The 27321-nt window shown below is 34.9% G+C and overlaps 1 protein-coding gene across 1 annotated transcript in view; it reads left to right on the top strand.

Moving 5' to 3' along the window:
• Positions 1-24253, top strand: part of LMBRD1 (LMBR1 domain containing 1) — a 130354-nt gene extending 106101 nt beyond the window's left edge. Inside the window, exons 14-16 of the mRNA XM_045391092.3 lie at positions 883-961; positions 23441-23532; positions 23711-24253. Coding sequence (XP_045247027.1) covers positions 883-961; positions 23441-23532; positions 23711-23824 — 285 coding nt within the window. The 3' untranslated portion in view covers positions 23825-24253. The remainder of the gene's footprint in view (positions 1-882; positions 962-23440; positions 23533-23710) is intronic.
• Positions 24254-27321: the final 3068 nt, after the last annotated feature.

Raw genomic sequence — 27321 nt, forward strand, 5'->3', positions numbered from 1 at the left:
GTTTGGATTTTCTGACGATTCAAAATATTCTGACCAAATCTGATTCAAACTTTGTTTAGTTTGTTTCCTTTTTTTTAAATACCTTTTGCTCTGCTTCTTAACTGTTCAAACCATATTTATGTTTCAGGGCCTGATCAAGCATTGCTTTAGTGGAGTCTTTCATTATTAAATCATTGTGCCCAGATCATTTCTTTTTTATCCTGCACTTCCTTCATTCTTTCTTTACTTTACCATGCAATTAGAAAGAAAAATCTAACAAACATATCAACCTTCAATCAGTACCCTCGATAATATTGATGAGTGTTAAAAGGCTTTTTCATTGAAAAATGTTTACTTATAATGCAGGTGAAACAGATAAAGCACAGATCATGATGGAGGTACATGAATGACCTGAGTTTGGGAAACACCATGCTGGAAAATCACCTGAACCATATTTCTCACTTCTTATACCTTTTGATTCTCTTCTTGCCCAATCATCCCCTTCACCTACCTCACTAGGTCATGCTTATTAAACATCCTCCTGTGAAGGAATGAAGGAACACTATGCTTTTGCTTGGACAAAAGATATTCTTTGCATGTTCCACAGTCTGAAAATAGCATTCTTTTCAGATGCTGTACTTTGTACTTAAAATGGAATTTGTTCTGGGAAGAAACCCTGTTGTTCAACACAGGACCTAAAGGATTATTACTGCAAAAAGCCTTAATGTTTGATTTACCATAATTATTTTTCTTCTAAGAACAATGTTACATAAAATTTACATTTTGGAATGTTAGATAGATGTAGTTAGTATATGGAGTATACAGTTCATAGTGATTACTTTTTAAATCGAAATGCATTTATTAATGTGGTTTTTACATTTTAACTATATTTTTATCTTTCAGACTAATATAACTTCTGATAACCATAAAGGCAATTCAACCCTTTCTGTGCCAAAGAGATGTGATGCAGATGCTCCTGAAGGTAAAAGCAACTTGTTTTAGAACTTACAACTTTGTAGGAAAAGAATTTCCTGGCATTTTGCTGTGTTAATCATTTGATGCATTTGTTTTGCTACGTGGTAAGAAAGAAACTTTCAGCAAGTAGAGGTTGGCAAATCTCTTCAATGGAATTTCTTGTTAATGAAAGGATTTGCATTAGAGAAAGAACCATTAAAATTACTTAGGATGTAACAAAATGTAGTTATTATTTATCACATTTACTAGTATAATAAGAAATCCCTCTTAAGTGATTTTTTTTTTCCTTAAAAACATAAAGGAGTTTGGTGGAATCTACAGTTTTTAGTACCAAGACCAAAAGTACTTATGACCTAGAACAATTTTTAATTCATCCATGTCTGGTTATTTAATTTAATAATAATAGTATTAGTTATAATAGCAGTTAACTTTAAAGATATACAGTTGTGCCGGGCGCGGTGGCTCAAGCCTGTAATCCCAGCACTTTGGGAGGCCGAGATGGGCGGATCACGAGGTCAGGAGATCGAGACCATTCTGGCTAACACGGTGAAACCCCGTCTTTACTAAAAAATACAAAAAATTAGCTGGGCGAGGTGGTGGGCGCCTGTAGTCCCAGCTACTCAGGAGGCTGAGGCAGGAGAATGGCGTAAACCCGGGAGGCGGAGCTTGCAGTGAGCTGAGATCCGGCCACTGCACTCCAGCCTGGGTGACAGAGCGAGACTCTGTCTCAAAAAAAAAAAAAAAAAAAAAAAAAAAATACAGTTGTTTTCAAGGCACTGTGTTAATTATAATATGTGTACTCTGACAAAAATTCTGTGCTCTTAACCCCTGTGTAGTTTTAGAGTATCTTTTTTTTTTTACTATGTGAGTTGTTTAGGTGATTTTTTCTTTGAATGTTATAGTATTCATTTCTGATTAAGGATTCCTGATTTATTCTTTCAAAATTTGTAAAAGTGTTTTCTATGCTTGCCTTCAATGCTTTTATTTTGTGGTAATGTGTCAAATATTGTATGTTTCTGCATGAATCATTCATGAATACCATTATGAAAAACACAAATTCTGAGGTTTTTTTTTTTGTTTTTGAGATGGAGTCTCGCTCTGTCGCCTAGGCTGGAGTACAGTGGCGCGATCTTGGCTCACTGCAAGCTCCACCTCCCAGGTTCACGCCATTCTCCTGCCTCAGCCTCCCGAGTAGCTGGGACTACAGGCGCACGCCACCCTGCCTGGCTAATTTTTTGTATTTTTAGTAGAGACGGGGTTTCACCATGTTAGCCAGGATGGTTTCGATCTCCTGACCTCGTGATCCGCCCGCCTTGGCCTCCCAAAGTGCTGGGATTATAGGCGTGAGCCACCGCGCCTGGCCAATTCTGAGTTTTTTCTAGCAGGGTCAACTATGTAATGTAATAGAGTATTAGGAACAAGTCACAAGGTACAGGGATAGACCAGAGGAAGACACAATTAACTCTGCCTTGTGGGGATCACTGTGGAGTAGTAGTCAAAAAAGAAACGTTTCAGAAAAGAGATATCAGAGCTACATTTTAAGGTATCTGGTATGCACATCAAGGGAAGGCTGTTCTAGCCAGAAGAATAAAGTGTACAAACAATTACCTTAAATTGCACAGGCGTGTGTTCAAGAACATTGGTTTTGTTTGGGGATTGGAGGGAGGAAGGCAGAGTCATGAGTCAGATCATAAAAGGTTTTAGAAAGTGACGAAAGAGGTAATGAAGTGTTTCAAGCAAGAAAGTAGAAGTTATGATCTGATTTCTTTTCAGTAAGTTAATTATAGTGGTTATAGAGATAATGGATTTGAGAAATTGAGACCAGATTATGGAAATCACTTAGGGGAGGGAGAGCTATCTAAAATAATCCAAGAGAATTGAAAGCCTGATCTGAACAGTGGTCATGAGGGTGTGAAATAAAGAAATTTAAGGAGTAAATTGAAAGAATTTCTGATTAGTTGTAGAGCAATGGTGAGAGAAACAGAAGATTCTAGAATGATACTCCAGTTACTGAGTACTTTGATTAATTTTGGTGTTACCAGCTGAGGTAAAAAATACATTGGGAGGCCAAGGCAGGCGGATCACCTGAGGTCAGGAGTTTGAGATCAGCCTGGCCAACATGGCGAAACTCTTGTCTCTACTAAAAATACAAAAACTAGCTGAGTGTGGTGGTACATCCCAGTAATCCCAGCTACTTGGGAGGCTGAGGCAGGAGAATCGCTTGAACCTGGGAGGCGGAAGTTGCAATGAGCAGAGATTGTGCCACTGCACTCCGACCCAGGCAGGCGACAGGGCAAGACTCTGTCTCAGAAAAAAAAAAAAAAAAGTACTGAGATTCGAAAAATTGTAAAAAAATGATTCGTTAACTTGAGATGTCTCAAAATTGTTCAGGTGGAGGTTTCATAAGCAGTTGAGTATACAGTTAGACCTCCATATTCATCGGTTCCAGATCCATAGATTCAACCAACTTTGGGTCAGAAATAATTTGGGAAAAAATAAAATAAAAGATAACCAAGCAACAATTTAAAAAAAAACACAAAAAGCAATACAAGTATAACAACTATTCACATAGTATTTACATTGTATTCGTGTTATAAGTAATCTAGAGGTAATTTAAAAGATGTGGGATGGTGTGTATAAGTACATCATTTTATGTAAGGGACTTGAGCATTCGTGGATTTTGGTTTCCAACAGAGTTCTGGAACCAATCCCTCAGGGGTACATATGAGTTCCTGTACATGTGAGAAACTGAGAGGGTAAAGAGTGAGAAGAGAATGGACACTGGAACCCAGGATAATCATTGTTTAAGGGCAAGCTGATAAGGAAGGTACAGAGATGAAGGCTGAAAAAAGAGAAAAAATTTAATGTTAGAGATAAAAATTCCTTGAAGAAGATGTGCAGGGTCAAGAACTTTTTTTTTTGTTTTAGTTAGGAGAGACTTCGGGGATAATGGGATGGAACTAGTGGAGCAGGAAAGATTGAAGAAAAATGTCAGAAAGGATGAATGATGGACCAATATCATCTAATTCTGGGGGATATGGTATTAAGAATATCCAGGACAGAATGCTTTAGATAGAATGAGGGATATTTCTTTCTGTACATTGCAAAGAAGGAAGCAAGGATATGGCTTCAGATGGTAACTTGTTACTATCTGAGGGTAGACGAGAAGTGGCATATCTGTATAATTGTCTCAACTGGCTACAAAGGATGAGCTCAGGTCATATACTGAGAATTAAGCAGGCTGTGGGGTAGACAGTTAATGAAAGTAGCAAAAGCTTTTGATAGCCTGTGAAGGGGATTAGGAGAGGATCTAACTGAAGGTAAGTTAACAATAGGTAAATATGTCAATGGACAGGTGAAATTATCAATTTTATATTTTTATTGAACAATTCTACACAACTTGTATAATTTTTCTCCATTACTTCTTAGGTTGTTTGTGGGAAGGAATGGATTGAAGAACTGAAGTAGAATTGGGGATTTAAGGATGGAAAGCAAAGGACAAGTTGAGGTTAGAAAATAAACAGTGACCACAGGGTCCAGGATTTGTAGGGAAATAAGGGAAGAGACTAAAACTGAAGGAAAGGATTAAAATAAAGAGATGAGATGGATAAACGTCTGATGGGGATAACTTTATTTTGCCTGAAGAAATAATAGTAAAATGTTGTTAGTATAAATAAATACAACAGAATTTTCCAGTTCTACTTAATGATGTTAGTTCAAGATTTTTTACTTGGAAATGTATACGTACATCACAAGTAGGGTTGATAGTTGAAGTGCCTTGGGTTGCCATATTTCACTGGATGAAAACAGGTTGAAAAATTAGTGTTTAATTGGTTTGTAATTTGTTTTTAACCAAGGAGTCAATGACCTTGAAGATCTAAAATAGATTCTGTTGTTCAAATTGTTACAGTAGTATTGAAATAATAGCCGTAAAACAAAAACAAATTGTAGTTTCAAAATTATGTTGAACTGATAATGGGGCCTTTAAAATGCCCCGATACTACTGGACTGAGTGAATTTTTTATATTATAGGTCAATAAGATTTAATCAAATAATACACTTGACTAACTTTTTTATGAATCATATTATTTTTCAGTCTAATCTAATTTACAGTAGTTAAAAATGATTCCCTTTGACCTACTGAATATTTTTTCTTAAACATTTTAGTTGACTCATTCTTTGAAATGTTATTTTGCAGTACAAAAGCATACCCTTTAGTTTTATGAGTTTATCTTTCCCAACTTTGTTCTGTAGCACATCTCTAAATGTTAAATTTGCCAGTACGTAACTTGGAAGAGGATGGTAGAAATGTAACTAAATTTGGGGTGGCAGGGTAGTTTTTTAAGTGAATAATAATGATAGAGACAGATAAGTAGATTAAGACATTGGATTTAGACACATAAGGGTAGGGATGGGGTGGCATCCCCACCCTTAGGGTGAGAGATGGTGAGGGACTTGTATAGCCGTATACACTATTCTTTACAACATATTTAGTGACAACATTTGACTAGAGTAAATAATATTATAATAAATAACTCATAAGGCATTTGATGTCACCTTTGCAATGTGTCCGTTGCAAGTAACAGAATTTTAGAGAATGATTTTTAGATTTAAAACAAAAATTTAAATTTTCAGTGTTATAATGAAAGTTCTTTCTAAGAAAAGTTAATCTGCCTGGAGAGATATTAAAGCAGTAATTTCTAAAAATACGTATGTTGCTGTCTTATTAATATTAAACATATTTTAGACTTTTAAAATTAATATTTTGTTTATGAGGCAATCTGACATTTATTCAACATAGAAAATATTGCTGGAACCCTAGTTGTGTTTAAAATGATTAGGTTTCAAATGAGAGTCATTTATCTAAAAATAATTTAAGTACTTTGTGTTTAAAATAATCCGTTAAAGAATAGAATAATTTAGTAATAATCCTATAAAGAATGCCTATCTTACTATTTTTATGAAGTTCTCTTAAAATGACAGTATTACTTAATTCATCCTGACAGGTAACGCATGGTTTATGTTCAAAGTGAGTCAACTGAGCAAATTAGGAATCGAGTTTTAAATTTTACATACTGTTACTCCAAGGGGACCTTTACATGTAGACAATTTATGTGTAAATGTGAATGCAATATGTAAAACAAATAATTATTTAAAAGACCATGTACATTTGGAAACTATAAATATTTGAGTCAAAATAGGAAGATGAAAGACCAATATACCTTAATGGACAAAAATAGAAGACATTGTCAGTACTGGGTTTGATTTTGGGAAAAAGAAAGTACCAGAGAAAACACATGTACAGGCCGGGCGCGGTGGCTCAAGCCTGTAATCCCAGCACTTCGGGAGGCCGAGACGGGTGGATCACGAGGTCAGGAGATCGAGACCATTCTGGCTAACACGGTGAAACCCCATCTCTACTAAAAAAATACAAAAAACTAGCCGGGCGAGGTGGCGGGCGCCTGTAGTCCCAGCTACTCAGGAGGCTGAGGCAGGAGAATGGCGTAGACCCGGGAGGCGGAGCTTGCAGTGAGCTGAGATCTGGCCATTGCACTCCAGCCTGGGCGACAGAGCAAGACTCCGTCTCAAAAAAAAAAAAAAAGAAAACACATGTACAGTACTTACCTTCAAAAAGCATGTAGCCTAATGGACTTGGATAGGAAAATAAATAATTATGATAAGAGAGAAAATAAATGGCAAGCTGTAGTGAAATTATAATCAAAATGCAGTGGTAAAGCAAAAGGAGATGGTGATTTATTCTGCCCTGGGGGGCAGTGTAACCTTTCTGTGGACCCAAAAGAGTAAGTTAAATCTGAATGAATGATCAGAAAATAACATGTGGATATTTCAAACAGATAAAAAAAACCTGCATTAACCAGGCATAAGAACATAAACATATTTGGTATGTTATGATAACAATGAATGGTGGCAACATCATTGAATATTTGGAGACTACAGTTAGGGGTGAAGCAAGATAATATGTTTCCAAATGACATTTATAAAAATTCATTAACCTAAATTTTTATTTCTGCTACCCTGCTTAATTATTTTATCTTTGTGATTGTAAACTTGTGTTGTCTTATTTGGACATTAAAGTGACTGGAAATGGAATGATCTCTGTAAATCAAAGTTGATTTTTGTGGTTTTATTCTGATTAAGTATATTTGCTTACTATATATATGTGGGGGGGGAGCACGAGAGAGAGCTCCTTAAAAAATAATCACATGACCAATAGGGTTAGGATTTAGCTTGAGGATACCATGTTACTAGGGCAGATGATTAAGACAACTTAGCAAATGCTAAAATGGAAACCTATGTGTTAAACCAAACTACATGAATTATAAACAAATGAGCAGACAAAACTGAAAGCTAAAGCAGGCTTTTAATTATATATATATATATATATATATATATATATATAGGAAGTACAAAGGAGGAAAATAAAAATTATTGTAAATAATAATGTGAGAAAGAATAAGTAAAATGTGTATTGATATCTTGCATTAAAAAGTAATTGAACTTTAAGTTCTGGAGTAAACAAGGCCGTCATCAAGCGATGATTCAAAGTACAGTCTCTATAAATAAAACTTGCTTACTAAGCTTTCTTTTTATTTATTTGTTTATTTTTTTTTTGAGACGGAGTCTCACACTGTCGCCCAGGCTGGAGTGCAGTGGCGTGATCTTGGCTCACTGTAACCTTCGCCTCTCAGATTCATGCCATTCTCCTGCCTCAGCCTCCTGAGTAGCTGAGACTACAGGCGCCTGCCACCATGCCTGGCTACTTTTTTGTATTTTTAGTAGAAACAGAGTTTTACCGTTAGCCAGGATCGTCTCGATCTCCTGACCTCCTGACCCACCTGCCTCAGCCTCCCGAAGTGCTGGGATTACAGGCGTGACACACCGTGCCCGGCCCAAGCTTTCTTTCTATAGATAACAAGTTAGCACACTGACTTATTTTCACAGAATCTCAAGTACCTATCCTTCTGAAACCATTTGTCTAAGATGTTATGTAGTTAAAGAATCCCCTCATTTTTTGTATGAGAGTCTGACTAGATACGGGAATAAAGGCCATAAAGTGCCACATAAGTTGTAAACAGTTTTAAAAATACGAACTGGAATATTAAAAAAAAAACTTTAGAAAGATCATCTAGCTAGTTTATTCATTTTTGCAGATGGAGAAACTAGGGCACCAAGAGATAAAAGTTAGACAGTATAGCCGGGCGCGGTGGCTCACGCCTGTAATCCCAGCACTTTGGGAGGCCGAGGCGGGCGGATCACAAGGTCAGGAGATCGAGACCATCCTGGCTAACACTGTGAAACCCCGTCTCTACTAAAAATGCAAAAAAATTAGCCGGGCGAGGCGGCGGGCGCCTGTAGTCCCAGCTACTCGGGAGGCTGAGGCAGGAAAATGGCGTGAACCCGGGAGGCGGAGCTTGCAGTGAGCCGAGATCGCGCCACTGCACTCCAGCCTGGGCGACTAAGTGAGACTCTGTCTCAAAAAAATAAATAAATAAATAAATAAAAAGTTAGACAGTATAAGACTTAGGACTTTTAATGCAAGTATCTGGATTCCAGTTTTATTTTTCTTAAGATTTAACATTTTTGTGTTTTGTTTGAGTGCAAGAAAATGAAACATTATTGCATCATCTGTCCTTTAAATTGTTAAAAAAAAAAAAAAAAAAAGAGAGAGAGAGAGAGACCATTGCTGCTTTTTAAATATAATGGAAATGGTTGTTTGAAGCCATAAAGGAATGAAAGTCATAGACAATATGAAGAAAAAAACAAAGGCCGAAAGGCTAAACCTAGGTTATTGGAGGAGACGTAAGAGTCTGGAAGAGGAGAGATAAAAAGAATACTATGGCGTTATAATATCCAATAAAGATCATATTTAGAGATCAATAGTGTTGATGCTTTGAAGAGACATTTAGCAACTAGCAAATCTTAAATAGGAAATGCAGGTTTAGTAGGATTGTATGGACTGAAGTAGAGAATTAAGTGAACAAATTTTTAACTGAGGAGAATCCCTTAATGTGGTTTTGGTTTGGGATTTTTTTCTTACATTTTTGTAGATATATACTAGGTATATATATTTATGGGGTACACAAGATATTTTGATACAGGAATGCAATAAATAGTAATCACACCTGGGCAAATGTGGTGTCCATTACCTCAAGCATTAATCCTTTAATTGTATTACATAACTTAAAAAAATGGATTGATTTGGGATTTTTTACCACATATTTTAAAATAACCTTTAAAAATCCCACATACTGAATGCCACATGAACTAAAAGCATGAATTTATTACCAAAAGTTGTTTGTAAACCTAATATTTCATATGGAATCTTACTGAACAGCATTCAGGAGATGCCTTGTTGGCTAATTCCTCTTGAGTCTTTTTGCAAAATAATTGTATTCTTTATTCCATCTATCTATTGTTTACATTTATGTATTGAGGGAGAACGTAGAGTTTAGTTTTGAGCATTTGTGTTTTAGTCATTCATTAAACATCAAGTGGAGATCTTGAGTGGCAATTAAGTTGTATCTGGAGTTCTGGAGAGAAAATGTATACTGGATTACTCAGGAATAGATGGGAAGTAAAGTTGTGAGACTGGATGAGAGATCACCAAGAAAATGAGTATAAATAGACTTGCAAAGATCTGTGTTAGAATTATCGACACAGATTAAGACCCAGCCAACTGAAGGAAAGGAATAAGATCAGCTCAAAATATTGGCAGAGGACAAGAACTAGTTGTTTTTCTTTTTTTTTTTAAAAAAAAAAAAGACAATGAATGAAACCTTCACATTGCATTATATGCTATTCCTATTCTCCTATATAAGGGGCTTGAGTATCGCGGATTTTGGTGTCTTAGGGTGGGGGTGGGAGGGTGGTTCCTGGAACCAGTCCCCCGTGGATATTAAGGGACTATTGTAAATTTACTGCCTTCTCTCTAGTTATTTTTCAGATTTACCTGTCTACCCCAGCATATCATTGCAGGGTACCAGATTTAATTTTAGCAATTCATATTAAAGTCTAAAACATTTTTAAAGCTGATCAATAAATTTTAAAAGCTTTTTAATTCCATAAAATGGGGGGAGTTGGCACCAATATAATATTACTATGATGAACAATTCTGGGGCAGGAATATTTCCATGCCTCTGTGCCAAAGAATACTTAAAACCAGCAAACATAGTTGTATGCTTGCTTTAGGAAATTCTCACTCATGATGGTGAAACAACTAAAATAGCTTATTTATCAAGACTGATTTCCCAAAAAGACTTGCTTCAGGACTTCCCATTTCATCATCGTTACCAATCCAAAACTATTTTGTCAGTTCTAACCAGGTCCTCACCTTGAAAAACGTTGATTGAAGCTCACCCAACCCTAAAACCTTATAAATATCCTTCTCTGTCTTTCCTCTTCATGTTCTTCCTCACTGAAGTTAGTCTGCTAAACTTAGCTTTGCTAGATCAGTGAGGTTTTTAAATGTTGTTTGGAGAGTTGACAGTACATAAGCTGGTTATGCTGAATAATATAAGGGGAAGAAATCAAGAATTCAGAATCTTACATTTCTATTCTTATTTTTTAACTGTTTGCTAGTTTATCTGTGTGGACATGCATGTATGACCAAGCTATGAAACCTCCATTCTTAGATTGAACTTCTTTCCTTCTCACCTCCATTTATTTTTCACATCTACCCCCACCCCCAGTCATGGGGTAGGGATAGTTGTCCTATTCCTTTTCTGTCTCCTAAAGTAGTTTACCGTGATAGAAGTCTTGAAACCAGATTCTTATTTTATCTCATTTTAGTAGCTAGTATCCAAATCCCACCAAGTTTACATAAGAAATAGCAAAACAAAAGGAACCAACTGGCTATTTATCTACCAATGAAGATACTTTAAATAGCAATACATACAAGGTAATGATATAACTTTGTATGTTTTGACATAGAAAAGTAAACACTGTGATGGTAGGTGAAAGTGTGTATATATATTACCTCATTTTTAAATGCTTTCATGCATAAACAAAATCTAAAAGTCTGTGTGCCTCAGGAAAGAAGTAGATAATCACTTTATTTTTTTAAAATAAATATCTTTTATTACCTCTGCAATTTAAAAGTATTACACATTTTTAAAGATGAAACAATGACACACATCTGCCAAGTAGATGCTGATTTCAGAGAAGACTTTTTTCCCAGTTTGTTGAAAAGTATGAGTAGGAAGGTAGTTACTGAAACTTTTAAAAAATTAAATTCTTAAAGTCTTGGTACCATCTTTTCCCAGAATATGGAATATATCTTTCTACTTGAACTTCTGAGATTCCTAAAGCAATACTGTTAAACACTTACATTGTCACTAACAATGGATTTAAGTGAAAAAAAAAAAAAAATCTCTGCCCTTCAAACTTTGACCTGTGAGCTAAATAAATACAAATACATAAAGAATGTGTCTTGCCAGAGAGGCTTACTTTTGTTTAAAACTGACATTATTAAAAGAATTACTACACTAGTTGATACCTAATGTTGGATTTATCCACTTAAAGTTAAAATGTTCATGTTAAGAACAGCCAGTTTTAACAGGCTAAAATGAAGCTGGTCAAGCAATTTCACTAGAAACTAAGTCTTAAAGGGTGAAATAAAAAGTGACACTGATGCTTTGTGATGACAGTCTCCTAATATCTTCGTTAATATCTTCTGTGGTGCTGTGAGCCTAGTGGTAGTCCCTAAATATAATGCAAAATGAAAATGGTGCTAGATTGCTGCTGTCTTAATTTAAAAAGCAGATTTGAATATGGACTATCAACTTCACACTTCCTACCCCATATTAAGCTTTTTCTGAAAGTATATAGCTAAGAAGATAACCCTCTTCAGGAGAATGTAGGTCATCTGGTTCTTTAGACGGAAGAACATGGGGCAGAGACTTTTAAGAAAAACTATGTGGTCCTTTTGTTTTATAGTCTGAAAATTTGGTAGTGAGGATGAGAAAGTTAAGGATAGTTAGATTTAGCTTAAAAGATTAATATGTCATCAACTCTACTAGAATTTTGATAATTTTGATAGCTTTATTTAGAAAGTTACCGTCTTTGCGTAATACAATATTAAGTAATGACTGTGTTGCACTTCAGTCACCTTTCTAATATATTGACATATCTTTAGTAATACGGAGAACCACAATCCTGTTAGTCATGAAATTCTAAGATAAATTTGTAAATGTCTTAATTTCCAGTATTACATAGGTCATTTAATTTTACTTATCTATTATTCCTGTGCTTTGTCCTTTAACAAATATTTATTGATGTCTGCTATGTGCCAGGTACTGTTCTAGGTGCTAGGGATACAGCAGTGAACAAAATGCTCTAGTATCCCTGTCCCCATGGAGCTTATTTAATATAAGGAGACAGACAAATAAATATGTCAGGTGATAAGCATTATGGAGAAAAATAAAGTGCCAAAGGAGATTAAGTGGTGTTCAGAAGGAGGAATGGTTTGAAATTTTAGGTACAGGAGAAAGGGAATTCTTACTTGGGAAGGTGACATGACTTTAAAGAAGTGAGGAGCAAACACAGTATCTGGGGAGGAGTATTCTAGATAGTGTTAACAGCAAGTACACAGCAGGAGTATGCTTGAAGAGGCAGAGGAATAGCAAGCAGATAATTTTAAGGATGTCAGCTTTTACTTTCAAATGAAAAGTATCTGGAAGATTGTGAACAGAGGAATGGCATGATGTGACGTATGTTCTTACAGGATCACTCTGACTACTGTGTTGCATATAGACCAAGGCTTGGAAACTTTTTTTCTGTAAATAGCCAGATAGTAAATATTTCAGGCTTTGTGGGTCATATAGTAGTCTATGATAACCACTCAGCTCTACTATTGCAGCATGAAAACTGCCATAAACATTACTTAAGGGATGGCTATAGCTATGTTTCAATAAAACTTACAATTGATAGGCTTGATTTGCCCTGTGTGTCATAGTTTGCCTACCTCTGATACAGACCACAATGAGACAAGGGTAAAAGCAGGTTGACAGGAGGCTTTTGCAATAATCCAAGGGAGAGCTTATGGTGGTAGTGACAGTGGCAAAAAGTGGTCAGAATCTGGATGTATTTTGAAGGTAGAGCCAATAGTATTTGCTTGGTAGAGAGTTTGAGAGAGACATAAAGAGAAGGGGGTCAGGGGTGATGCCCATGTTTTTAAGAGTTTTAATTAGAAAGTATTTGTTTAATATTTCACATTCTAATTTTGATAATATCTGTAATAATTATCTTTAAAATTTATGTGTACCTATTAAGGTTATACATTTCTTTTTTCCTTTGGGCGTATTTGAGTTCGTTTTGTTCTGGGTATTCCTTCATAGAGAACTAATAGTATAACCTATGAGCACCGCCACTGGTTACTGAACATTATCTCATTAGGATGAGATGAAAGCGTGGATGAAAGCGTGTGTGTAGCTGTGATGTGGTATGTAGGTTAGGGTGTTCCCTCAAGGCCAAGGAAGAAAAAATAAAGATGCTACCTGTTAGCTATGTATGGGAAGCTCTGAATGAGAATTATTAATCATGTAAAACTAATATAAAGAACTTTGCTTTATTTTGGTAATGTATTTATAAGAATGTTTATAATGAATAGCTCTTGGGGAAGATAGTACAAACTATTAGATAAGGACTTTGGACTACACTGACTTAAGTATTTCATATATTACCACATTCTTCAAAGTAGTTATTTGCTTCTTCTCCACCCCTAATCAGTTACTAAGAGCTGCAGAGTTTTGTTTTGTTTTGTTGTGTTGTGTTGTGTTTGCCATAATGACCCTCACATCCCATTTTCATCATGTCTCACTTAAATTATTCTACCTTTTAGTGACTTTACCTTAACTTAGAGTAAAAGAAAGGTTATCAAACTTTTGCATGCATCAAAATCACTTGGAAGATTTGTGAAACCAAGATTGCAAAGTTGTATGTGTGTTTTTGTTTGTTTGTTTGTTTGTTTTTGAGACAGAGTCTCACTCTTGTTGCCCAGGCTGGAGTGCACTGACGCGATCTCGGCTCACTGCAGCCTCTGCCTCCCGGGTTCCAGCGATTCTCCTGCCTCAGCCTCCTGAGTAGCTGGGATTACAGGCATGAGCCACCATGCCTGACCCAAAGTTTTTGATGTAGTGCATTTGAGGTGGGACCCTAGAATTTTCTGGTCTGGAACCACACTGTGGAAACCACTCTTCCAAAGTACTCTGATAATGCCATTTCTCTAGTAAAAACTGTAAAAACTCACATCATCTGATAAATTCAGTCTAGGATTTAAGGACTACTATTATTTAACCCTTACAAGTCTCTAGCTTTTTTTCATACATGTTCTGGACATGGCCAGATTCTGATCTACCTTTGCTTTTCAATGATTTATTTTTGAAATATCACAAGAAGTCTTTGCCCTACCCCTCCCATTTTCATCAGTCAGAATCCTGATCTTCTTACAAGGTTAATTTCTAACTCAACCTTCTTTTTTGAATCTCCAAACATGTGTGCTCTCTTTTTTCCTCTGAATTCCCATAGCACATACACTTTTTATAACATTACCTTATTCTCTCTCAATGTATAGTCTTTATATATCTTATCTCTATTCTACCTTTTTATAGAAATGTAAGTTCCTTGAGGATAAGAAAATATATCTTTGTCTCCCTTAAACATTTGTAGAATTGAACCACTTTTTAAAATTTGTTCCTTTGTCTTTTCTCCTTTTAAATAGTATTATTAAAGTAACATAAGATGTTAGTATGCCTAATATTTTCTAGCTTCTTGCTCACTTTATCTATTGGATGAAACCCATTGTATTAACCTGAAAACTTCCTTCTGGGAACCTACTGACTTCCTGTTTTTATTTGGATTAATTCCTTTCTGATTCTGCTGCTCAGCTTTACAAATCATAATTATATATAATAATGCTACAGTTTCTATCCATTAGACTTCTGATGCATTGTAAATCATATCTTCTTTTTTGGTGAATTCTCCCAAGCCCTTTGTTTTACTAGGGTAAAAATTAAAATTCTTTATATGAAATACATATCTGAAAAGTACTCATATATCTGAAAAGTATTCTGTCCTCATAATTAATGGATAGTTTGGTTGTGCTTAGAATTCTACGTGAGAAGTCATTTCCTCTTAGAACTTTAAAGGCATTATATTATCTTCTACTTTCATTTTAACTGGTAAGAAATCTAATGCCAATTTATTTTTTCTTCTGAAGCTACTTTATGGTTTCTTTCTATTTTATCTTTTCTCCTTGGGGAATTCTTTTTTTTTATTTATTGAATATCTTCAGTTGATCGTTTGTAGTATCTCATTTTCGTATTTTCTGCCTACCATTTGCTCTATATTCTTTGGTATATATTCAGCTTTGTCAACCATATTATGAATTTTAATTTCATATAATAAAATGTTATTTTCCCTGAGTATTTTGTTGTTCTGATTGTTCTTTTCAAGCATCCTTATTTTATGGATGTACTATCTTTAATACCTGAAGATACTAAACACTTTTCTTAATGATTTCCTTTAAATAAAATTATAATTTTGGTTATCCTAGTACAGTTACTTATCTTGTTTTCTTTTTCCCTCATGCTGATAGTTTTCTACATATATTTGATGATCTGTTTACATTTATGCCAACTTGTATTTAAATATCAGGAACTGGGAAACCTCATTGCTGGTAACTCTGTGCATGCATCTGAGACCTCTTGATCCTCATATTTTAAAATAAATGGGAGGAAAACCATCTGTTTTACTGGAGACCTTTTAAATGTGGCCTTCCATCTTCCAGATTATGGTTGGAACCTCTCATCAGCTGATGGTTCTACTTCCATTCTCTTTGCTGATAAAGGATTGCTCCTGGCTTTATTCCTATACTAGAACGGTAATGAGGTCCTGAGAAGGATAAGAAACAAATGACTGTGCTAAGTCTGTTATCTTGAGCCAGAAAGCTGTGTTTTCAACAGGTTAAAATTGTTTTTTGTGGTTAAATACTATACATTTCTGGTCTTTTATTTGACAATAAGTTTGTGTTGATAACCTCATTTGATTTTATTGTAGTAAACCCATAAGATGTGTAGCACAATAGTAGAGTGATGAGATAGAATTATTTCTAAGAAGTGCCATACTTTGGTCTCCAGCATCTGTATTTAACTTCATATAACTGAACAGAGAACAGCCCAAGAATCTAATGTCGCCCAAATGGCAGCTTATTAATTTACCATAGAAAGTTTAGCTATTAAATAAACTAGATGATCAGGGTTAGTGAATTATCACCAGAGAGAAAGAATTTACGTGGAAAATCAAATGTATAGTCATACAATATCTAGGTAAACATGAAGTTAGAAAGAGGGCCTCAGTGATCTTATTGGCTGGTATCTAGCTGAGATAGCCTGATGTATTGTGTCTGTTGTCAAGCAAGATTGTGATACAGACTGGAAAATTGAGTATTGATCAGAGCATCATTTTTCTTGGATGTTGCTGGATATCCAGAAAGTCTCCTGATGTTGAGGTTCTTTTCCTGGGTGACATTGCAATTGTGTTCATAGAAGTTTAATAAAATAGTATAGAAAAATTAATTAGCTGTGTGCTTTCTCAGTTCTCCAGTATCTGCAGCAAAGCCAACCTAAATAATTTTGTGAAACTTCTCAGCTACTCACAGATTATTGCTTAAGGTGGCTAACTCTGAAAACATCAATCTAATCTTTTCTTTCAAATGCAGATTTCTCTCTGAATTCCCAGAAATTTGATCTAGCACCATATACCACACATATCTGTATGTCACTTACAAAGAAACTGATATTTAGAAGCTAAATGAATTACCTCAAGGAGACGTCTTATAGTATATTAGTGTCAGACTCAACTAAATCTCAGTTTTCTTTCTTTAACTTTAATATTTTCTTGTTTATCCATTTAAACTACTTTTATCAAAAGATAAAGTAATAGAAGACGATTGCTTTATATCTGACTATCCTTGGACAATTACAACCAGCAGCTAGTAAGTCTCAGTAATTTAGAGTTCACTGATACAGATTGTGATTATACAATTTCTACATTTTATATGCTAATACTTACCTGTACTCCCTTTTAATGAGTGTTATATGGCCAATTAGTAATAAAATGAAATTAGTAACATCCTTTCTTAAAAGGAAAATATATATTTTAGCACCTTGGAAATGCTTTAAGCTTACTTAAATATAACCAGAGCTCAACACAAATTATACTAGTTCTTAAAAATGGTTACTCTGAAACTTATTCTTAAGTGCAAAACATTTGGCAAATATCTTTATTAGCCTGATACAGTTTGTATATTCTTAAAGTATAAGAAAACTGTGTCCTTCAAAATTTCTGTGAGTTTTGACATTCATCAGTTCTCTTCCCCTTTACCTACATCTCCCAGTGAGATTTAACAAAACACTGATTTAACTATATACCACTTGTTAAATTTTAATATAAATATACAACTTTGTTTTTTATTATATATTTTCATTTTTTCTGCCTTCCCATTTATTTGGATGTATTTCATTAGTTTCCTAAAACTTTTTACGTGTATGTATTCCATCTGACAGTAAAACATCAGGATTTTACATCCTAAAAATTTCTCAGATCCCAACTTTTTTCTTCCCATCCCTGAGCTCATTTTTCCAGTTGTATAGTCTTCTAACTTGGTAAACCTCTTTCTGCTTACAGTCTCCTCTTCTAGTCTGTACTCCACTCATGTTATTCTTTCCTAAAACCATTTGATAAATAATTTCAAATCATATCACAATAAAATCCAAGCTCCTTACCCTGTATACAGTTAAGATATATATGTTCATTATAAATATTCAATAGTAGCAAGACCCTAATCAGGAACCAATTGGCACAGTCATGGGCAACCAAGAGCTATGAAGTAGCTTCTAAATAGTCCAGGCTTCTAACAGATTTTTTGGTCACTAGTCAAATAATGCTTGTTTTAAAATTATTCTCCTTGTTACATGAGTTTTCTCAAATGTCTTCTATATATATATACACACATATGTAACATAAGTCTTTGTTTTATAAAATGCAAATATAGAGTAATTAATTGTAAATTGATTTCAAGTGAAGTTTTAACATGATGACTCAGTTGTGGCATTTTTTTTTTTTTCAGTTGTGGCTTTTTAAAATATGTATTTAAAATAAAAGGTATTATTTATTCTACTTAACCAGAGTTATCTTAGTGGCAGTCAAGATGCATTAAAAGTGACATAACAAAGGAAACAGGAAATATATAACATAAAATTTATCAGGTAAATCCTTAGAGACTGCTGTTAAATTACAAAAAATAATGGTGTACTTGCATTTCCTATTATTTCTCTGTTTGATGATATGTGAGAAGAGATGAAGGAATGGTGGTAGTAGCAGGATTCAAAAGTCTTTTGATTTTATTCATATGCTTCAGATGCCCCTTTTTGGCCCTTTTAATTCTTATTATTTTTGTATGGCCACTTTCTCATCAGAAAAAAAATTATCTGAGCCTCCCTATCCCATGTTTAGTTTTCATTATTAACATCTAATCTTTAGTTTAATTGAAAGTTTAATTTTTAATTCAATTATATATTCTTTTGAAGAAGAACAGTCAGAAGTTTCTGGAATACTCCTGATTTTAGAACATGATTCCTAAATGAAATATCCAACAATTTAAATTTACTTTGAAGGTAAAACCAAATTCAGAACCTTTATTGTGACTTTCTTAGTTGGATAATTGTAGAAAGAAATCTATAGATCTCATAGATATCTGTGATTCAGGTGAGCAGCTGGAAGATAGCAGATGGTGAAGAACAGCACTCCCCTCCATTTATTCAGTGTGAAATCGTCACTTGAATAGGAAATATATGTGTGTGTCTTATTAGCAAAAATTTTTATATGGGTATATCCCAGTTAATAGAAATAAAATGATATATATGGACAAAGATGAATATAAAGAGCTTTTACTTATTGTATGTGTGAATTTTTAACCTACTATCATTTTTCAACAACAACACAGAATGATGGTACCTTTTTATGGTATTTTAAACGGCTTGTGTCGAAGTCCACAACCCTTAAAAAAGGTAAACATGTAAAATAATGTGATCAAAAAAATATTGAAGATATGGTTTTAGTGGTGGGCACGAGTCAGAAAGTATAAGCCAATTTAAAATGTCACTAAGTGGATTATTAGATGTCTGGAGAAAAATGATTTGATTTATCTTGCTTTTGCCAGTTCAGTCTCTGTTTTGTTAGCCCTGTTCTGGCCCTGAAATTTCTTTTTTTTTTTTTTTTTTTTTTTTTGAGACGGAGTCTTGCTCTGTCACCCAGGCTGGAGTGCAGTGGCCGGATCTCAGCTCACTGCAAGCTCCTCCTCTCGGGTTCACGCCATTCTCCTGCCTCAGCCTCCCGAGTAGCTGGGACTACAGGCACCCGCCACTTCGCCCGGCTAGTTTTTTGTATTTTTTAGTAGAGACGGGGTTTCACCGTATTAGCCAGGATGGTCTCGATCTCCTGACCTCATGATCCGCCCGTCTTGGCCTCCCAAAGTGCTGGGATTACAGGCTTGAGCCACCGCGCCCGGCCTGAAATTTCTAATTTAGTCAAGTTCTGACTCCCAAAATATCTTTAAATATGGAAATGAGTAATAGAACTTTTATTTTTTAAGTTGAGTTTTTCACAGGCTTATACTTGTAATTTGAAGCTAAAGTAATACTTAAACCATGAATGATACCATTCTTGTTTTTAAAATAATTATGAAAAGGCATTTTTTTGGGTAGGTCCAAGCCTGTCCCACTCTTCATTTTTGAAACATTCAAATTGGTTATTTAAAGGTATGTTACTATGTAGCAGTGTATCCTGATACTGATAATACAAATTTGAATTTTGCCAAATCCATTTGTGTCTGTTTCAACTATAGAGACAGAAAAAGAATGGGCATGCACAGAGTAGTCATGATATTAGTGACTAACCAAATATTTTCCTACTATTGGACATGAATGTCTGAAATCTTAAGACTTGCAACCATTTGAGCAACTCTTCACAGTTGTTCTCTATACCTTGCAGAGGAAAAAGGAAGAAAATTAATATTAAGTGCCACTTTGCATGGGGCTTTTGATATATATATGTCATATGATCTTTATAGGAATTCTGTGGGGAAAGATGGTGATATCCCCTTTTTATAAGTCCACAGGCTCCACAGTTCAGATCTGCCTGTACACATGGCAAAAAAGTGACCAAATGCTATTCACCTCCAAGTCTGTCAGAGTCCAGAGCCTGGGCTCTTCGTTCACCATGCTGGACATTTTAGTTATGCTTTAATTCAATATATATTCAGTTTTGTCATTTTTATGCCCTTGGAATCTTGTCAGATTTTAATTTTTAAAAATTAGAAAATGGGCTATTTAACAATATGAATTTTAAATAAAATATCTGCTTTTAAATTTATTTTACGTCAAGTCATTGAATATGAATGAATTTGAATACTCCAGTGGTACTTCAGGATACTCAGTATATCTACTGAAAAAAAATGACAAATTGAATAGCTGTATCACTGTGAAGTAAGTTCTATAATAAAAGAATAAAATGTGGTGGGAGCACAAAGTAAATGACAAATAAATTTTCTATCTAGGAGTCTCTGCTGTGAGTCTGAACTCCCAGCACCTACTGTAAAGTTGTAATCATCTGTGGTAACTATAGGAGACAGAAATATGTTCAACTAATGCTGCTTAAAGGCTATCTAGTTTTCTTAGAAAACTGAATATTCCTTCTAGACTTTTCTGTTGATAAAGAGAAGAAAGACTCTGAAGGGAGCCTTTGGGGTATCAATAGACAGGAATTAGATTGGTAGTCCTTGCTTCTAAAAGGAAGAGGTTGCTTCTTTATTAAACTGTGTTTTTTGTTTTTGTTTTTGTTTTTTACCAGAAAGAGACAGGTTTGTTCAGTTTGGTATTGAGCAATTCAGAAGTAAATGTTGAAGTACAGTGGAAGGGTTTAGAGTAGATAAAATTTAGATTATCTAAATCTTTACATAACATATCTGAAGCTTTATATAACAAGTATTGTATGTTTATAAAATACAACTTTAATGCTATTTTCAGAAAACCATGTGATAGGAACAAAAAAAGTGTTATTAGATCCCTTATGTAATAAGCTGGACTGTGTAGCCCTCAGTTCAATTTTATGTTTTGAGAGAAAATAACACTTACTTATTGAAGCTAAGAAGAGAGCTCAGAAAAATATAAATAAAAGGTGTATTTTCTTGATTAGCAATAGGATATGAGATTGGTCTCCTAATTGCATGTAGGATCTTTTTGCCATTGTCCATTTTGAATACAAATATGCAGAAATTATAATTTATTTTGTAATTAACAGACTGAAAAGAAATTGCTTTGTAAGATAAGGATTTTCTTCTGTAAAACATAAAGGGCTTCTGAAATTTGTGAGGTTGGTATCCTCCATTAGGTGCAGCATATATAATTTTTCACTCAATTACATAATATAGTTGACCCTTGAACAACACGAGTTTGAACTGCATGGGTTCACTTATGCTGGATTTTTTTTCAATAAAAGTTGCAATTGCCTCTCCTGCCTTCTATTCTACTTCCTTCACTTCTTCCACCTCTGCCGCCTGAGACAGCAAGACCAACCCCTCCTCTTCCCCATCTTTCCCCTCCCCCTCAGCCAATTCAATGTAAAGAGAATGAGGATAAAGATCTTTATGATAATATACTTCCACTTAATGAATAGTAAATATATTTTCACTTTTTATGATTTTCTTAATAACATTTTCTTTTCTCTAGCTTACTTTATTGTAAGATCACAGTATGTAATACACATAACATACAAAATATGTGTCAGTCAATAGTTCGTGTTATCAGTAAGGCCTCCAGAAAACACCAGGCTATTTAGTAGTTATGTTTTGGAGGAGTCAAAAGTTATATGTGGAGTTTTGACTGTGTGTGGTAGTTGGCACCTCTAACCTGTTTTGTTTGAGGGTCAACTGTATTATGTTGCCACAGGCCTTTCTGAATGGCTTAAATAAATATTTCCTGAGACATCGTTTACTAGATATGTGTCAATATGTGTAGATGACTTTGTAACTAATGGAAATAATGTATTTGTACAAAACTATTATGGGGTTTACACAAATGTCAAATAACCAGTCTGCTACTTTCTCTTTAAGAGTTACATTTTATTTGAAGGGGAAAAATATGATTTATTTTTAATTATAGCTATAATGCTATCTAAAGTTCAAACAGGAATCACATCAGTAAATAGTGATTTTCTTATTTCTTTTTAAGAAGTAATCATCCATTCAATAGAAGTCATAAAAAGATAAAAGCTGAAAGAAACCTCTCAAGCTTTAGCTGCAGTGAGAATTGGTTTCTTAGAAAAGTGTGTTGGGGATGAGAAAATGATAGCACACACTGTAACATGTTAAGTACTTTGAACTGAAGGATACTGGAAGAGCCCCAGAAGCAAAGTATCCTTTCAACCTTCCCTTGCCCTTCTTTCTTCTGTTTCCCTTTCTCTCCCAAGCAGACCATAGAAACTAGATTTCTCTTCCCCCAACCATGTCATAGAAATTAGAACCCCACTTTCCCAAAGCCAGCCATAAACCTAGAAATATTATTCTAACCTTCCCCTGCCTTTCTGTGTAGGGGCTGGCCATAAAGAAATTCTGTGACCTACCTTGTCTGATAGTAGGTCGTAAGACCCTCATTCCAGAAGGAGTTCTGCCCTGTACCTTGAAGGAGGGGATGCTATGTAAAAGACCAAGAAGAATCTGAACATACAGACCTTGCTGGCTTTCCTCCCTCAGCCTGTTACCATTCACTTATACACTTTTGTCCAATTACTCTCTATTCTTAGCTCTCCATTCTTCATTGACTAAGCATGAAAATACAGTGTTCCCCTGAGTCTTCATTTCTGAAGCCTCCTGTGTCATGAAAAACTGATTAAATAAATTTGTTATGCTTTTCTCTTGTTAACCTGTCTTCTGTTATAGGAGTGTTGGCCATGAAACTTACAGTGGGTGAGGAAAGGTATTAGACCTTTCTGCTCCTACAAGTGCAACTTCATACTAACCACATCTGATTACTTTGTTCTTTTTTCTTGATGTTCATCAGGGAAACTTTTTTTTGTTTTAGGATATGTCTGACACTCCAAGTAAAAATGATTCTTCTATTTCCAATAAAGCAGACTAGCCAAAATAATTTTTTTATACTTAAGATCTGGATTGCATTGGTGGCATTCATTTTTTTTTTAAATATGTCATATTAGTTGGCAGTTTTTAACACTACATTAAGGTGGTTGAAAGAGTGGGCTTTGGAGAGAGACCTAAGTTTCAGTCCCATCTCTGATACTTGTTAGCCATATGATCTTGGTCATTAGCTTTGGTTAATAATCTTTTAGAGAAAGTATTAATCATCAGTTTTATAAAAGAACCTATTTCACCATAGTCTTTTATTTGCTTTTACAGATCAGTGTACTGTTACCCGGACATACCTATTCCTTCACAAGTTCTGGTTCTTCAGTGCTGCTTACTATTTTGGTAACTGGGCCTTTCTTGGGGTAAGTACAGATAGCCCAGGCATGATTTCACCTTCTTTTATAAATTATAGTTAAATGTGTAAACTTTTTGTATCTTAGTAGTCCATTTGTATCATAGTACTGTCATTGAATTTTAAAGCATTACTTTCCAAATGATTTTAAATTTGAAAAGTAACACATAGCTTATTTAAATTTACAGGTATTCTTGATTGGATTAATTGTATCCTGTTGTAAAGGGAAGAAATCGGTTATTGAAGGAGTAGACGAAGATTCAGACATAAGTGATGATGAGCCCTCTGTTTATTCTGTTTGACAGCCTTCTCTGTCTTAAAGGTTTTATAACACTGACTGAATATCTGTTATGCATTTTTAAAGTGTTAGACTGACATTAGGATGAGCTAACTAGCTTTCATCAAAAATGGGAGCATGGCTATAAAACAACTATATTTTATTATATGTTTTCAGAAGTAACATTGTATCATAGATTAACATTTTAAATTACCATAATAATGCTATGTAAATATAAAACTACTGGCTTTGTGAGGGAATGTTTGTGCAAAATTTTTTCCTCTAATGTATAATAGTGTTTAATTAAAAATCTTCCAGAATTAATATTCCCTTTTGTCACTTTTTAAAAACATAATACATCATTTGTATCTGTGCCTTAGGTTCTCCAGAGTGATGTGGAATTTTAAAGTGTCTCTCTCTGATTGCCTCCAAATAAAATTTACAATATAGCTGATGAATGTTACTCCCATATGCAACTTGTTTTCAGTTTTCTGCCTAAAATCTTTAGCATCACTCAAGTAGATTTCATGAAAAGATTTCAAACTCTCCTTAGTGCTACAAGAGCATGGCATTCCAAGATGTGTTATGTTGTTCAAATGTCAGTCCATTAGATATCTTACAACCTCTAAAGTATTTAAGGCATACATATTGTTATTGGTAGCTTTTGTTTTGTATCTGACCTCAAAATTTGTATTCCAATATAAATGGGGTATTGTCAAGAATAATCCTGAAAAAATCAGTTTATGGATTAAGATAGATGGCATCATATTTTGGTTTTAGAGATACTTTTTCATTCTAAAGATTTGAAATTTGCAAAAGATACAATGAAAGCTATATGACATCCGGGTATTTTGAACACATTCTGTATAGTGAGAAATAATAAAAAAAAGGTATATATTCTAGTTTACTAGCATAAGCGCATTAGAACTCACAATAAAGTATGTATCATGATCCTTGAGGTAAAATATCATTAAGTTTCTGAAAAAAGGTTTAGGAATTAACAACTATATCCAAGTTAATTCTTCTCTCCTTTAATTTTTGTGCCATTTTTCTCTGTTCTGATTCTTTGTCTCTCTTGATAAACCTTCACAGCTTTCATATTTGGCTTCTGCTTCTGCAACTACCCTTTAGCATTATTCACCAGGATTTCATTCCCTTCTGTTCTTATTTTACATTTTCTTTCTTTCTTTTTTTTTTTTTTAAGATGGAGTTTCGCTCTTGTCGCCCAAGCTGGAGTGCAGTGGCACGATCTCAACTCACTGCAACCCCCTCCTGGGTTCAAGCAATTCTCCTGCCTCAGCCTCCTGAGTAGCTGGGATTACAGGCACGTGCCACCATGCCCAGCTAGTTTTTGTATTTTTAGCAGAGACGGGATTTCACCATCTTGGCCAGGCTAGTCTTGAACTCCTGACCTCATGATCCACCCACCTTGGCCTCCCAAAGTACTGGGATTGCAGGCGTAAGCCACCATGCCCGGCCTTGTTTTACATTTTCTTTGTGGACAATCTCACATACCCTTGACTTCTATCTATACTACGTGTTCTTAAGCTCTGAACTTTGACTTACCTTTTAGCTAGAAATTACTGCTTCAACTGCAACATTTTGAAAATTGAAGTATTCATTTTTGGGGGGCAAACTAAGCCTTCTTCTGCATTCATTTTTTTGACAAATGACACCAGCAGACACTTGATTGCCTAAACAAAAAAAAATCAGGTAGATCTCCATATCTCTTGTGTATAACTGACTCATCAAACAATCATGTCATGTTAATTTCTACTTCCTATCTTTCCATTTGTCCCCTCTTCTCTACTTTCTATGTTATAGGCTGAATTGTGTCCCCTTACAATTCATATGTTGAAGACTTGGACCCTGGCACTTCACAGAATAATACTGTATGCGGAGATAGGGCCTTTTAAAAGTAATTAAAATAAAATGAGGCTATTGGATGAAGCCCAAATCCAGTATGACTGGTGTTCTTATAAGAAGGGGGAGAGACATCTAGAATGTGTATGTACAAAGAAGAGGCCATGTGAGGATACAATCAGAAGACAGTGGTCTGCAAGCCAACAGGAGAGGCCTCAGGAGAATCCAGTGTTGTCAGTGCTTTCATCTTGAGTCTCCAGCTTCCAGATCTGTGAGAAAATAAATTTCTGTTGTTTAAGCCACTCGGTCTGTGGCATTTTGTTATGGCAGCCCAAGCAGACTGATAAACTCTGGTTCTTGAAATTCCTCACTGGACTTTCTGCAAAGTCTTGACTCCTTTCAGTCTTTTCTGAACATCTAAAATATAAACCTGATTATTTCATTTCTTTACTGCAAAATTCTTTCAGTTATTTTAGAATGAACTCCATAAGCCTTCATGAGATAGATAAGGCCTTTCTGGTGTGCATCTCTTCTGACTCCAAGTTCCCCTGCCATCCCCACACCAGTTATATGAGGCAGCTAACAAATGGCTCCTATTACTCACATGGCTATGAGTCTTCACATCCCCACTCTGTTGAACTATTCCTTCTGCTTGTGATGCCTGTCCCTTCCTTTTGTCTTCTAAGAAAATCCTTATTCTTCAAGTCTCAGCCTTAGAATTATCTCCCTAGGTCCCTCCTCCCCTAAGTTGCCCAGACACAGGTGCTAGCTTTTCCCTATCCACATGGCACCCTGTACGGTATATTGTGATTTATTGCCTTCATGTCTGCCTCCACTAGACTCTAAGTACTTAAACACAACGTCTGGTTTTTCAACTTTGTCCTTGGTGCCTAGAATAGCTTCTTACACATGGAAGGTATTCAATTGACAGGTGAATTTGTTAGAAAGAAGCCTTAAGCTCGTCTACATGGTTTAAGCATACAAAAACTATTTTGATTAAGGAGGAATATATATTTAGCCTGTTTTTGAGGTTTATTTTGAAACCCTGAAGGTTAGAAGTATTATATTTGTCTTGAATACTCTATATACTTTACTTTTAGGAATGTTTGGTTGGTTTCTGTCAGACCAACTTCTTAGCTTTTGATTTTGCTAGTTGTATTTTTTTTTAATATATTTTTTTCGCCCTAGATTCTATAAACTTTCTACATATTTAGAAGCTTACTTTTATTCTAACACTAAGGTTTTTTTTCCTCCAAGTCATATGGAATGCCTTTATTAACTTTGTATTTTCATGAAGCTGATTTGTGTTATAAATTCCACTAATGAAGAACATACTTCCTTTGAAGTCCTTCTGAAAAACACCTAAATTAGAGATCATCTAGAGTGACAACTTTCCAAAAGGCCAAGGCTGTCATGTTCCATGTAAACTTCAAACAAGTGATTATTCATCCATGCAACAAGGTCCTGGCAGAATGAGGACCCTGGAACTGACTTCTAGCTCAGCGCTACCATACCAAAGGAAGTAGAAAATGCATATTGCAAAAGAGAAGGAAACAGGAGCTTCAGGAAAGCAAAAAGCAATACAGAAAATCATGTTTTCAAAATATACTACTGAGCTCTTCAGTGAAAGATATGTACATAGTTCAGTAATATACTGTT

Source organism: Macaca fascicularis, chromosome 4, assembly GCF_037993035.2.
Source record: "Macaca fascicularis isolate 582-1 chromosome 4, T2T-MFA8v1.1".
NCBI lineage: Eukaryota > Metazoa > Chordata > Mammalia > Primates > Cercopithecidae > Macaca > Macaca fascicularis.